At 42.4% G+C, this 14,878-nt stretch overlaps 1 protein-coding gene across 1 annotated transcript in view; it reads right to left on the bottom strand.

The window, feature by feature from the left end:
• The window catches only part of GAD2 (glutamate decarboxylase 2), an 84,097-nt gene that overhangs the window by 22,819 nt on the left and 46,400 nt on the right, over positions 1-14,878 (bottom strand). Inside the window, exons 9-11 of the mRNA XM_047066594.1 lie at positions 9,979-10,033; positions 8,293-8,409; positions 6,205-6,269 (exon numbers count right to left, since the gene is read on the bottom strand). Of these exons, the coding sequence (XP_046922550.1) occupies positions 6,205-6,269; positions 8,293-8,409; positions 9,979-10,033 (237 nt within the window). The remainder of the gene's footprint in view (positions 1-6,204; positions 6,270-8,292; positions 8,410-9,978; positions 10,034-14,878) is intronic.

Below are 14,878 nucleotides of genomic sequence, written 5' to 3'. Positions count from 1 at the left end.
GCAGGAATTCAGCCAGCCTCCCTGTGGTCCCCTTTGAGGGACTGGGATCATCCAGTCCAGGGTCCTGCCTTTGGCCATCAAGGAGCAGAGCACCATGCAGGTGAAGGGCTGTCCTTGTGTGCCTCCATTGTTCATGTTTCTGACACTATCACAGTGGCTCATTTCACTGCTTAATTTTGTTCTCACTCAGCTTCTCCTTCTTCCTCTTCAATTGATCCTGACGTTTCTCCCAAGTTTCCTTTCACAACAGCTTCTAGCTCATCCATTTCCATCTCTTCTCTAACCCACAGACATCCTTCTGGACCACAGGTGGGATATGCTATAGCCCCTACAGCAGTTTTCAATCTATTTTGTCCTGACACACTTGAGAAATACAATGCTCTCCCATCAGCGATTGCCAGGTATTTATGCTATCTGAAAAGTCTAAAGCATAGTTCTGGGTCAGATGATGATAATAATGATAATAAATAATAATAATAATGCCCTCAAGGGTGAGCCCAGGCCACGTGTTCAGTCTTGTGTTCTTTCACTTTTCCATACCCATTTTCATCACAACAGACTATTTTATTTTCATTTTCAGAAAACTCTATACTCACACTCCTGGGTCTCCTTAATACCATTTCCTCTTTCTGGAATGTCATCACTCTTTGCTTCACTTGGTTAAATCTTACTTATTCTCTAAGGCTCAGATCAAGTGTTATTATCTCTGCAGCCTTCTTCAAGTTCATTCAACTTCTCTCCCTCACTCTCTCTGGACTACTCAATTAGCTCCTCCCCCAGCTCCAGGGAAAGCAGCAGTTCCCTCCATGAATGAGTTCCCATTGCAAGGTGAGCCTCTGTGCATGTCTTCCGAGAGCCTGAGGGATCCTTGGGGCGGAGAATCATGAGTGTGACCCCAGTATGAAGAGACTCACAGCAGGAGGGAAAGGAGAACAGCCATGGCAGCTGCCTCCGGAGTGTGGGAAATTACTTCCCCTCCTCTGAGGGAACAAAAGACTTGGGTTCACCCTCCTCTCAGCTCTCAAGGTACAAGAACACTGGGAAGAAATGAGAAGCTGGGACAGTCTCATTCGTTTACCTGATGAATGGTGGGCGTCAGCCGGCCAGTCGGAGAATGCCTACTGGCCTGGGGATCTCATCTGAATCAGTGAATAGGCCCAGCTCATCTTCTGATACATGGTAAACATTAAATAAGGTTGGCTTTTGCTATCAGTTTCAATTCTATCATTTCCACGCTTGGTGACATGAAGCATATATATATACTGCTTCTATAATATTCTACAGCTATATGACTAATCCTGATGAAACTCAGCTTTGTTAATAATGACACCTGGGGCGCCTGGGTGGCGCAGTCGGTTGAGCATCCGACTTCAGCTCAGGTCACGATCTCACGGTCTGTGAGTTCGAGCCCCGCGTCGGGCTCTGGGCGGACGGCTCAGAGCCTGGAGCCTGTTTCCGATTCTGTGTCTCCCTCTCTCTCTGCCCCTCCCCCGTTCATGCTCTGTCTCTCTCTGTCCCAAAAATAAATAAATGTTGAAAAAAAAAAAAAAATTTAAAAAAAAAAAAAAAAAAAAAAATAATGACACCTGATGGAGAAGACAATAGCTGTTCTCCATTTCTCTGACTGGAGGTGTTTGTTTCTATGCAGTGGCCAACTTGTCTTTAATTTAGAGTAGAAGCTGCTGAGGTTCACAGCTGCCTGTCACTGAGTCTCCTGTCCTGCCTCTCTCTCAGCGGGGCTGCCTCACAAACATGGCAAAAAGCTGCACACAGTGATTCAGTGATGTGTCGTTAGTTTATTTGAGAAATGTTGGCAATTTATGAAAAACAGCCTCAGGTTCATTTCAAAGTGTTTGCTGTGAGACTCAGTTATGTGGCTTCTGTGATTTACTTTAAGTTAGAAAAAATGAATCCCTCAGGGCTGTCTTAAGACATATCCTTGTGCCCTCATTTGCGCCTCAAACTCAGAAGACCCCACACGAACTCATTAACTTACCCCTCCTCATCCTTCTAGATCTATCCTTTCTTGTGTGTTCTGTGCCTCAGTGCCTCACACTGTCTTCCTCCCACACATCCAGCTCTCAAACCTCAGTGTTTTAGTATCATTTTCTTTTTCCTGCTCTCATGACATCACCCCTTGCAGCTTTATTTAAATAAAAGTAATAATAATAATAATAATCTCTGTATAAAGTGTTTTATTCTTTAGTCCTTGGTGCTAGATTTTGTTGTAATTTTTAAGGAAGATGTTTCAAGATGCCAGCTTGGTCAAAGATATCTACAAAAAAAATGTCCCCCATACCTTTTGACATATTATGCAAGACTGTAAAATCTGCCAAGGTGGAAAGTCTCTAGAATTTCTTAAAGTATTGGAAAGTAAGGCAAAAGAAAGTATTACGTACAGATAGTGTTTAAGCATTCTGTAATGTACAATGCTCTTCGTGTAATTAGGGTGTGATATATATATATATATATATATATATATATATATATATATATATCACACTGTAATTAGAGTGTGATATATATATATATATGTATATATACACACACACACACATACACACACACACACATACGTTTCAGAAGCAAGGGAGGTAAACAGAAGTCCTTGTTCTTTAAATTACACTTGGTCCTGGGGTGCCTGGGTGGCTCAGTCGGTTAAGTATCTGACTCTTAATCTCAGGTTAGGTCACGATCTCACAGTTTGTGAGTTCAAGCCCTGCATCTGATTCTGTGCCGATGGCACAGGGCCTGCTTAGGGTTCTGTCTCTCCCTCTTTCTTTGCCCCTCTCCTACTTGCTCTCGAAAGAAAGAAAAAAAGAAAGAAAGAAGAAAGAAAGAAAGAAAGAAAGAAAGAAAGAAAGAAAGAAAGAGAAAGTTTAAAGAAATAAGAACCAAAAACTTAAAGAAAAAAATCACACTTGGTCCCATAGACGAGCAAGTCTCTGTCAATAGTTGGTCCTTTTTGGTGGAAGCGACACTCCTGGGTTCATCCCATTTCCCTCCCTGCTGCTACTGCCCCAGTTTGCACCCTTAGCTTCTCTCACCTCCGCTACCACTTCTCACCTGGACATTCCCAAAAGCTCAATGGTTTCCATCTCCTCCCGAATCCAGAGCTGTCTTTCCAAATGGCAGGTGAGGTAATCCGCCTCGTCTCCTCAAACCCCTCCATGGGTTTCATTTTTGAAAGCCACAGTAGGGGCTTTCATTTTTGTGCCCCCAACCTTTGAAATCCAAGGCTCTCCATGTGAAATAGGGGCTCCTACAGCAGTGATTCTCAGCTCGGGGACTTCTGTTGATCCTGACATGGCCCAGGAGGCAAGTTCTCCACCAAGACTCCCTGGGCAGGATTTGTGGACACTCCACGAGCTTACTAGTCACTTCCATGAGTCCGTCTAAGGCTCCAACCAAACTTATCTGGACTTTCTCCAAGGACTCTTTCCAACCTCCATGTCCTAGCTAGCTCTTCACCTTGAATGCCCTTCTTCCACTTCCATCTCATGAAGCGCCAATGCCCACCCCTGTGTGAAGCCTTCCTTTAATAACCCTGTTGAGTAGGAATCATTCCTTTCTCTGTGCTTGCCAAGCAGCTCACTTGTCTGTCTCTTGAGCCTTTACTTCCTCTGCCTTGAATTTTAATCCATTATTGACTGTCACTCTTCCCTACTAGATTCTAAACCCTTTGAAAACAGGCTTCACACCATGTTGGTCTTTGTTCTCTCGCTGTGCCTTGCATATGGCAGAGGTTTAGTAGCTACTGAATTGAGTTTCTAAATAGCTCTCGGGGCAGGGATGAGGGCAATAATTGGTAATATGGTAGAAGGCGTGCAAGGACCTCCAGCTGGGCTGGAAAACCTGGAGAGTGGGACACCACAAAGGGTTATCACAGGTAAGCAGCAACCTGCTGTGGGGAGGGATTAAAGGAGTCAGTTTACATCACACAGAAGCATACTTTGGAGTATTAGGGCTTTTGGCAAGCCCTCTCAGCTATGACATCTCTAGAAAATTTGACAGTGTTAGCGAGGAAGAAGGTTGCTTTCTGAGAATTTGGTAGGCACTCCAAGGGAAGCCAGGCAGGCTCTGGTTACACGTGCCATTTTGTTATAAGGATGTCATAGGGGACCCTGTGACCACTGGGGAACCTCTTGATCTGGGGACAAGAATTGTCCATGGATTTCCTCCACTTTAGAGTGAATCTTTGAGAAAATGTATACTCCCAAGTGTGGCAAATTTCTTTCTTCAACTTAGGCCCATACACATTATGCCCAGGGCTTTCCACTGGCCCTACAACCTTATTTGCCAAAGATAGTGTGCCTTTTGCTAATAAGTCAGAAAGATGGATGCTCTCAGGTAGACAGGTGGCAGTCCCTCATTTTTTGGGACTTCATATTTCGCTATCCCACTTAGTAGATTTAGTTATAATACCGTTTCAAGAACTATGGCCATTAGAACAGACTCTATGTTCCACAGTGAATGTTCTAAGCTTTGCTCTCAAATAATAGTCTTTAGTACAAAAGTGTGTGGGTGTTTATTTTTCCCAGGTTCAGGGTAAGTAATTTAGTGAGCTTTTAAGTCATCATTGGCAGAGGATGCTCCGTGACTCTCAGCACTTGGAGTCCCAGGTGTATTAAAGGCAAAATAATAGATGCTTACTTTTTGTGCTAGAGAGAAAGAAACTCAAAGAAGAGAGAAGTACTGTGTACAGGCCACCTCTCTCAAAAGCACGAGAATTTTGTTCTTGTTCTGATCATCTGAGCAGGCACCTTCCAAGCTGTTCTTTTCTTTTCTTTCTTTTTTTTTTTTTTGCATTGTCTCTCCCTGCTTAGTGCACTGCCTCCTCCTTACGTGTCTGGTTTCATTCAGATCTTCATGGGGAAAAGAGAAATTGGGCATGGGAGAAGCACCTGAGGACTAGAGGCAGAGGCCAAGACCGGCTCACTCTGGGAGGGGGCTATGCCTGCCTTCAGCCTCCCACACCTAAATGGGTACCAGCGATCAGCGAGCATAAGCAGTTCTACAGTTGGGCACTGACCCCAGCCAGCAGACTCAGGGACAGCTATCCCGCTGACCTGAGCCTCAGCTGGTCTATCTCGAGTCTTCCATGAATCAGGCAGTGTGCCCCTGACTCTGCCTTGGTAACCCCCACCCCTCTTTCTACATTCACGGGCTCTCTGCATGTGAATGGGCCCGGGTATTGCAGAGCATGCCTCACGCATTCATTCTGGTCTGGCTGCCTGCAAGACCAGTGCTGACAGACGCTCCCACACTCCACTGGCCTCTCTCCTCGTCCCAGAACAGAAGTTGTGCCAAGACGTCTAGGGGCAGAGCCAGTGGGAAGCTCTTCCTGGGCAGCATCTGGCTACCTGGCAGGGCATGGGGGGCACTTGGCCTCGGATGAACTCAGGCTCTCTCAGCTGCCTGAGTGTCAGAGCTAACCATTGCTGTTGACCTGCCATGGTGTAATGGGAGAACTGGGAACGTTGAGCTTCCTTTGCACATGGTCAGTAAAGCCTGGGGCTGATTTTGCATTCTATAATTTTTTTTCCTTTCTCTTCAGACCTGCATATGTTTTATGCTAATCAAATATAACCTCCTTTGCTTTTTTCAACCATCTACTGCTTAGTCTTTGGGGAAAAAAGAAAAGGTACTCTGCTGCATCAATCAGAACTATGTAAAAAAAAAATTATCATGGAATTATAACCATGAGATGATGTTATGACAAGTATGTCTTGCTTTCAGTGGGCTGTATCAAACCCCAGACCCGTGCTTGCAACACTAATAAACTATAAGGGTGCAAATTTACTTATTGGTTTCCTTAAGGCGGTCAATATTATCCTTTTATGGAGCATGAAAGCTACAGATCTTTTCCCTGGAAAACTATGACCTGCTAAGAAGTTTTAAACAACTTTGGTAGTTGGTTCAGAGATTCTAGGAAGGTCATTCCTGAGTCCTCTGGCCAACCACGGACTGCAGTTAGGAATCTCTATTGGAGAAACATTCCGCTTGGGCCACTTGATATGGGAATTTGATTTCTTTTTGTTGTTTACACATAATACACATGTGTCAATGACCACACAGGCAAGGCACACAAACACTGCACAGAATGGGCTCACCTGTGTTCTAAGAGTTCTTAGAAATTGTGTGCAATTTGCTTTTATATTTAGCTTTCATGCTTTACGTAGTTAACAAGAAAAATGGGCATACCTCTCCACGCCGCTCAGTTTCCACTTGTGTTTTCGGGACATCAGTAATCCCCCACCCCAAGCTGCCTGCAAAAGGAAGATCATACAAGGAAAAAGGTAGTGGGTTTTCATTGCCTAGATTTCTAAAGTTTGGTGTCTTTCAGAACAGTGAAAGTCTTGTGGGGTGAAAGTGATCTCTTCAACCCCAGGCAATTTAGGGGGTTGGCCACCTTATTCTGGTACTAGACTTGCAAAGCTTAAATTGGGGGCTGTTCTAAGGTTTTAGGTTCCACACTACATTTGTACAAGTGGAAGGAGACAAATTGGGGGGCACATTTTTTTTCTGTCTGCATAAGAAAAAAGATCCTTTCCCCAACTTATCACCACCACTCATAGTGCTAATGAAACTCATGATCTCAAAATGAGAAACCCTATTGTCTCCCCATTTGGCATTACAGAGGATGAGCTAGGTACCCATTAGGCTGCTTCTGAGTTGTAAGGAAAACTCCTTTGACGAGTCTGGATAATTCCAGAGGAAATAAGCAGCTTCATGATCCTATTTTACTAATGTGTACTTTTGGATAAGATAATTTCTCTACCCAAAAAAGAAAGAAAGAAACAAGCAGGAAGAATGTGTACCAGTCAATTCCCTGAGCGATAGGAACATGTTTTTTAAAAATTTGTACTCAAGTTTGAAGATTTGAATTAGTAGTGTACTGATGTAGTGATCTCTTTTAAAAAAATGTCAAGATGGAGATTCATTGGAAAATGTTGACATTCTTTGTGGGTAAAAATAATCCTGGGATAATTTTAAGGAAAAAAAACCCCACCTGTTAGGGTATAATTGCTTTATTTACTTATTTTTTAGTTTGTTATAATTTCAGGTTGAAAAATTATCCAATTTTCCAAATGGGTACTATTTTAAGAATTTTTCTAATCTAATTATAAAAGTATAAACATTTAAGATAATACGAGTAAGTGCTAAATTTGATATGTTTCAAAGAAAGCAAATACGATTGGTTAAGAAATCTCTTTATTTTAAGTAGAAATCCTGGAGGGAGACAGCAGCATCTGCTGGTTTAGGACACACAGACATTGTTATTTTTAATGTTGTCAGGTTAATCTTCTTCTTGAATCAGCTAGCAAGGTTTAACAGGCTCTCCAGTTCTGAGACCCAGGTCATAATGCTACTGGAATTGTTCAACCTTTTCTTAGTGTCTTCATTTCTAAAACGGATGGGGTCATTGGTAGCCTAAGAAACAACTCACACTGTGAATCAGGGAAGGAAAAGAAGACTGATACCCGCCATGCAGGATAACACTGGGATAGTGGAAATTTACCTGGCTCAGCCTTAGTTAGTAATAATGGATTAGTAACAAACATTTTGCAGGTAACAGCTGATCTTTGAGCTAGACTTTGATTTACAGAGGTTGAAGTTTAAATCTTTTCATTTTGTCCATGGAAAACTTGACGTTTTTTCATTTGAAAATGCTTTGGTGGGCACATCTTTATTTTAGTGTGCCCAGGCCTGGAGTCAAAACATTTCAAATATGAAATATCTTCTTAAGTGACCCAGCTAAGAAATTGGAAATTGGCGTCCCATATATCCTAGCAAGTTGTCAAGTCTGCTTTCCTCTCCAAATATACAAATACCTGACTTGAGTTTGAGATTTTATCCTTTGGGTTTCCCATGGAAACATAACTCCTTTATGCCTTTTTGATCATTCTCACAGGGAAGTACAATCTGCATGTGTGTGACTGTGTATGTATGTATGTATGTATGTAGGCTGCATTCCTCCATGGATGTTATGGGCCAATGAACCGAGAGCTAAGTGCTCAGCTTGGATACTGGTCATAGAAATGAGAATATTATCATGTTGGGAACATTAACGCATCATCAGCCTCCAACTTCCTCTAGTCAACATTGTGTGCTATGTGAGTTGTGTGCTGCTTTGTCTCTGCAATCTTAAAATCTTAAATATCCCTATTCTAAAAAGAAGCTCCCAAAGGAAAAAAAAAAAAGAGAGAGAAAAGACAGACTTCATTCCATGAGCCCCAAATGAATAAACATGCAAGGGCATTTTAGTGGCAGTTCCTATGGGATACTCACATCCACATGCATCCAGATCTTGTACTTTTTGCAAATGTCAGCAACCGCCAAGAGGGGGTCAAATGCTCCATACACAGTGGTCCCAGCTGTGGCACTCACAAGGAAAGGAACAAATCCCTATGCAAACGAGAAAGCCCCAAATAAGGTCAAATAGGGCTTTGAGAATTTTTTCAAACAGCTGATGAAAACAGTAGAAATTCTCCCCCATCATCTGCAGTTTTGGAACCATCAGCAGGATCATCGACACCCTGGAGCCTGGAAGGACGTTCACTCTCCAGGATCTGAGTTCTCCAGGCCATTCTCTTGGACCTGTCAGTCAGTCTTATGAGAACAGACACTCTGGTTCTCAGAAGAGGCTGCACTGGACCCATAGGCGAGGAAGCTTTGTGGTGCCCACAAGCCATTTATTTATTCCAGGTAGATTTCCCCCCCACCTTGGCCCACTCTCTGGTCTTCCTTTTCTGTAACAGTCCTTTAGAGTGAGCAGACAAAAGAACAAAGAGAAGGAAATCTGACCGGCCCATTATTCCTAGTTGGAAAATCCTCAGATATAGATTTATTTGGTGTCTTGGGCGGGACGGGTTCGTGTGAAACTATATAATAAGCCATGGCTCTTATCCATCTAAGCAGTCCTCTGGCCCTGACTAAGTGAAAATTGCTGGAAGAAGGTAGAAGAATGTCTCAAACGGTGTGAACATAGCGGGAGATGTGACAGGATGTTACAGAATCCGTCTTTAGGTGGCAGCAAAGGTTTAATCTTATGGTTTGTGCTACCAGGAGTAGTTCTACTTCAGAAACAAGGGGAACCTTCTGGCCACTGTGTCGGAAATAAAAAAGGCATATGAAGAGGAATAATTTTTCCTGAGTTGATAATAATAAAATGTATGTTTTCTGTTGAACTAGGAACTGTAGGTTATATCCACTAAAAGTTACATTTAGGGGTTCCTGGGTGGCTAGGTCGGTTGAGCATCCAGCTCTTGATTTTGGTTCAGGTCATGATCCCGGAGATGTAGGATTGAGCCCCATGTCGGGCTCTGTGCTGAGCATGGAACCTGTTCAAGATTCTCTCTCTCCCTCTCCCTCTGCCCCTCCCCTCCTCATGCTCTCACTCTCTCTCTCAAAAAAAGAAAAAAAGTTACATTTAAGGGAGTTCTACAAACAAGCTCTCTGGTTTGCAAACCGTCCAGAGATGTAAATGACTTTCTAGGTCTCCAGAACTTGCTCCTTCTAAGACGTCTAAATTGTTTCCTAAAAAATAAGATGCTTAGAGAGCCAATCGTATCCATATTTGTAGGCAGGAAAAATTGGCCCCTTTCAAATACCCATACAACGGTAACTCATGCTGCGTTAACATTGTGATGTTTTCCACTTGTGAAAATGATCTTTCAAATGTATGTCTGTTTAATGTCAACCCTCAGCACAAAGACAAATGCTTTAGAAATTCTTACAGCATCACTATGTGTATTACCACAGTGTATATTATTTAAAGAGCAACTTAGACCTTTCCGAAGCAGAGTCTACAACTCAGAGTCATAAACAGTGACTGGATGCAAAATCCCACATTCTCAGTAAGGCTTGGAGGTTGAGAATTGAGTCCTCTTTTTAAAACAAAGCCACAGTGTGTTCTCCACTGGATGAAAATAGAAATACGTACCCTTGGTTTGTTAACTCTCTACAAAAACTTACTTTCTGTTTGGCTTCAAGGATCCTTCTTTCAAGATCAGATGGGATCATTTTCCCTCTGAAAGGAAAAATAAATACATTGTAGGTTTGCTTCGAATATGTTACTTTGTTGTCCTTACAAGCAGCCACATCAGGGTAAAAAGTTCAACCCTAAACTGTTGATAAAAATGATCTGTTAAGACAACTCTGTGGCTATTTCCAGGCAGAAAGGCATTTCCTCCCTGAATGATGCAGGACTGTGATTTCTGACACATTTAGGAGAGTCCTGACCACATGTCCCTCCACTCTGCACAGAACGTGCTTTTTAGGCCATCCTCTTAACTCAGCTGAAACAAGCCTGTTTCAATGCAAGACAGTTGGCAATGAAAAGAGAGTGCAGAAAAAAGATTTGCATTCCCAGTCTTTAAATGAATGGAGCTGCAATTTCGTATATAGATGACATGCCAAGAAGAGAAAATCCATTATGAAACAACGGAATGAAAATATTAAGAAAGCTACCTAATTACGTGCTGAAAGCATAAAGCAAGCCAAGAAAACATGGGCTCAAATTTCAAACGTTTAGGCTCTGGAAAAAGAAACATCCTTTCATCCCTGAAATGTTTCTTTCCTAAAATAAAAACAAAGATAGTGCTTTGCTAATTATAAAACTCCTTCATTATAGGAGGCGTCTTGGGTGGCTCAGTTTGTTGAGTGTCCAACTCTTAGTTTTGGTTCAGGCCATGATCTCATGGTTCATGAGTTCGAGCTCCACATGGGGCTCTGCACTGAGAGTGCAGTGCAGATTTCTCTCTCCCTTTCTCTCTCTGCCCCTCCCTGGCTTGCTCTCTAAATAAACAAACAAACAAACATTAAAAAATTTAAAAATACATTATAATAATCAAAGGAGTTGATTTCCACAAGAAGCTAGATGTAGCTAGATGTGTAATTCTTAGTCAAGTTGCCTAATTTCTCGGTGCCTATTATTATCATCCCTGGAACATAGTGATCATAATATTACTTATGGAGTTATGAGGTTTAAATAAATTAATACATACAAAAGTATTTTAAAAGTGCTTGACATGTGGGAAGCACTCCATAGTGTTAATTTGTATTGTTGAGCTTGTAATGCACTGTGACATGCATATCCCGAGTCTTTGGGGAAAAAAATAGGGAAAGGACAGAGGTAGTTGCATGGTGACAGAGGCAGAAAAATATTCTTTAAACCAAAATACCTCTCTTGAGGTTGCTAAACTGGATAAACTTCTCACATCAGGATCATCGATCTAGGGTGTTAAAAGGCAATTTGAAAAATAAATTATGGGCAGGAGGTTGTCACAATAAATGGCTGGGAGATGCTACTGGCATTTAGGGACCAGTGAGCAGGGTTTGGTATTTGTCACTAGTTCAATAATTTATTTGTGGCTGTTCCTGTGACTTTAGGTATAGAGCAAACATTGAGCTACTTTATTACATCTTCTAAGCTTTACATATTGAAATATATTATTAGAAGTTACTTTTCTAACACCCATTTGAGAAAAATATGTTACTTTTCTTTAAATTTATTTTATTTTATTTATTTTTATTTTTTTACATTTATTTATTTTTGATAGAGAGAGACAGAGCACAAGTCGGGGAGGGGCAGAGAGAGAAGGAGACACAGAATCCGAAGCAGGCTCCAGGCTCCAAGCTGTCAGCACAGAGCCTGATGAGGGGCTCAAACTCACAAACTGCCAGATCATGACCTGAGCTGAAGTCGGACGCCTAACTGACTGAGTCACCCAGGCACCCCTTTTCTTTAAAATTTTTTAATGTTTATTTATTTTTGAGAGAGAGAGAGAGAGAGAGACAGTGCAAATGGGCAAGGGGCAGAGAGAGAGTGAGACACAGAATCTGAAGCAGGCTCCAGGCTCTGAGCTGTCAGCACAGAGACTGATGTGGGGTTCAAACCCATGAACCGCGAGATCATGACCTGAACTGAAGTCGGATGCTTAACAGACTGAGCCACCCAGCCTCAGTTAGAAAGTTACTTTTCTAATGGCCATTTTATAATTTGGCATTATATAGTAAGTAGGTAAGTTATATTTTCTGTGATTTTCATTTCATTTCATGAAGGAGATGTCACAAAATAGTTGGAATATAAAACAGATATTAGGCCTGAAAGCATTAAGAACCACTGATTTATGTGAAGCTGTTTTCCAAGGAAGGCAGTTAAAATGCAATGATCTGGAAATGGTAATGGACAGGTTACCAATGGTCAGTCAGGCTGGATTGGAACAAAGGAGAGTAAATGAGCATCTGGTGCTGAGGGTATGATTCCAGCTCACAGCAGCCTACCTCTGGGGAACTTCCATGAGAGGGGGCTTCTGAAGGAAGGGCAGAGGGAACGGAAAGGCAGGGTGGTGGGGCTGGGAAGAGGAACTCGCTGCCTACATTTCTCCCTATGCTTCACAGCTTGGTCCCAGGGGCATCCCCCAAAGCAGTGATTTTCAGTCTCTCCTGGATCAGGCTATGCTCAAACACCTTGCTTCAGCACCGATATAAACAAAAGGTGCAGATTTCAGAAGAGATTCAGGTATTATATTCATCCTTTACATAAAATTTTCAGCCCATTAAAATTGCCATGGTATTTTTGTGGGTAAACACGGACACTGAGGGAGATTCTCAGAAACTGTTGCAAATCCCAAATTTTGCCAACCACCTCTGCTTTTGGAGAGTTTTGGGTAGACTAGTTTGACCGCTGCTATTTGCTCGTCTAATCACATCCGGATAGTTTTATTAAGCATGAGGTAGTAAGGCGTCACCAAGAAGTCACAGATTAGGGTACATTAGAATTACAAGGGGCTGGAGACCTGTTTCTAGTCTAATTGTCTCATTTTTCAAATGAGGAAGCAGGCCAAGAGAAGTGAAGTGAGGCCCAAGATCAAATGTGGGTAAAAAGTTGGTTGTTACTAGAAATAAAACACCGAGCTTCCTAGAAGGGCTGAACAGATAGGAAACAAGCCTATTTAGAAAGATTAGAGTCTTGAAAGATAAGATAAGTCCTTGCAGATAATATCTGACTTTCATGGATCAGAGGTGTCTTTCAAGTCTGTCAGGAAAGTGGTAATGAGCAGACAGTCTGTTCTATTTCCCTATCAGGGAGCTTTGGGGCAGGCTTGTCAAATAATCAAGTTTAAGTGGAAAGCGGTGGGTGTGGCTCTTAACAAGGCAGGCTCCAGCCTTTCTTAGGCTCTGTGCTTAAGATAACCTGCTTTATCCACTTAGGAACCCAGAGGACACCTCCCCTACCCTCCCCACTACTGCTTCACACACTGCAGGTGGTGCTTTCTCTCACAAACAAACAAACAAACAAATAAACAAACATTTAAAAATAAAGAAATGGAGATTTTAGCCTAGTAGCATGTTCAAATAATTGTGTGACATACTAGCCAAGTACGTTCATGTGACCTATGGTTTTGAGCCATCATCGTTGTAGGGCAGGAGCAGAAGGGGCTCTAGACATGGATTGTGCATTCCTTGTCTGTCCATGTGCTGTGGGGTAAGAGAGACAACTCGCAGGGTCCTCTGAGGAATAGAAGTGGTCTGGCCAGGCTTGGCTTTTCCAGACAAGCATCTCGGTGCAGGGAGGCTTTGATCAGCAGCTGTTGCATTCTGTATGTGTAGCCTAAAAGTCACTCCATAGTGGAGCACCTGGCTGGCTTAGTTGGTTAAGTGTCTGACTTTGGCTCAGGTCATGATCTCGCAGTTGGTGGGTTCGAGCCCCGCATCGGGCTCTGTGCTGACAGCTTGGAGCCTGGAGCCCGCTTCGGATTTTGTGTCTCCCTCTCTCACTACCCCTCCCCTGCTCACATTCTGTCTCTCTCTCTCAAAAATAAACAAACATTAAAAAAAATTAAAAACAAATAAAAGTAGCTCCATAGCAAAAAGGTGTATCTTTAATGTTTACACCTTCCAGCCCTTAAGTACACAATTATGTAGTGACTGATGCTTTGCAATGCTGCTCTCTGTTAGGTGTTAGCGTTTAAGAAAGGACTGGCATTTGAGTGCAGACTGTTAAACAGACGTCTGCTATGGATGTGGCTGCCTTGCACAGAGATTTCTGATTTTGCCACAGTCTGCAAAAATGTATGTAATGCTATAGGGTCAGATAACTTGACAAAGTTTCCTGGGCAAAATCCCACAATAGCAGCTAGCATTGCCACCAGGAAAATCTTCTCTTTGTGGGAAGAAGCTAAAGACACAAATTATACCACGTGTGGATTTTGGACCCAGATTCATGGCTAACGTCCCATATGAAGGAGAAAAGCTATCTTACAGAAAGGAAGGAGCATGTTACTAGAGGGTTGATACCTCTACGCAGGCATCCAAATGGTCACAAATCAGGTGCTTGAGTCACTGGTGACCCTGCTCGTTGGCCCTGATGAAACTGTAGTAATTCAACCAGCTTTTCTTAAGTGAGTAGAGCTTGGCTCTGTCCACAGAGACATGTATGCAAAGAAGAAAGCATGTGTGACTCCTTCCTGTTAGAAACTGATTAATATTATGATCACTGCTAATAGCAATACTGCTGTCAGAGATGATGAATTGTCAGCTTCAGAAGCAGTCACTGCATTGTGCCTTATTCCATGATCTCTGAGCCTCATGCCAACCCTACAAGAGAGTTATTGTTCTGACCTTGCAGACAAGGAGACTGAGGCTCGGAGAGGCAGGTGACCGGGGCTAAAATTTGGAACACGGAGGCAGAACAACTTGCTTCTTGCCCCAGATCCTACGCTAATTGTGTGTACTTGAAGAATTAGGTTCTCCCTCTACTCATTCATAAAATGATGATAAAGTACCTCTCTCATAAGGTTTATATGAGGATTAAATGAGATAATAAATATAAGACATGATAAAGCACTGAGTATAAAACTCAATACATATG

Source organism: Lynx rufus, unplaced genomic scaffold, assembly GCF_022079265.1.
Source record: "Lynx rufus isolate CCGP_SWC_20201006 ecotype Redwood Valley unplaced genomic scaffold, mLynRuf1.p SCAF_7, whole genome shotgun sequence".
Lineage (NCBI taxonomy): Eukaryota > Metazoa > Chordata > Mammalia > Carnivora > Felidae > Lynx > Lynx rufus.
The sequence above is the reverse complement of the archived record's forward strand: the minus strand, read 5'-3'. Positions and strand labels throughout refer to the sequence as shown.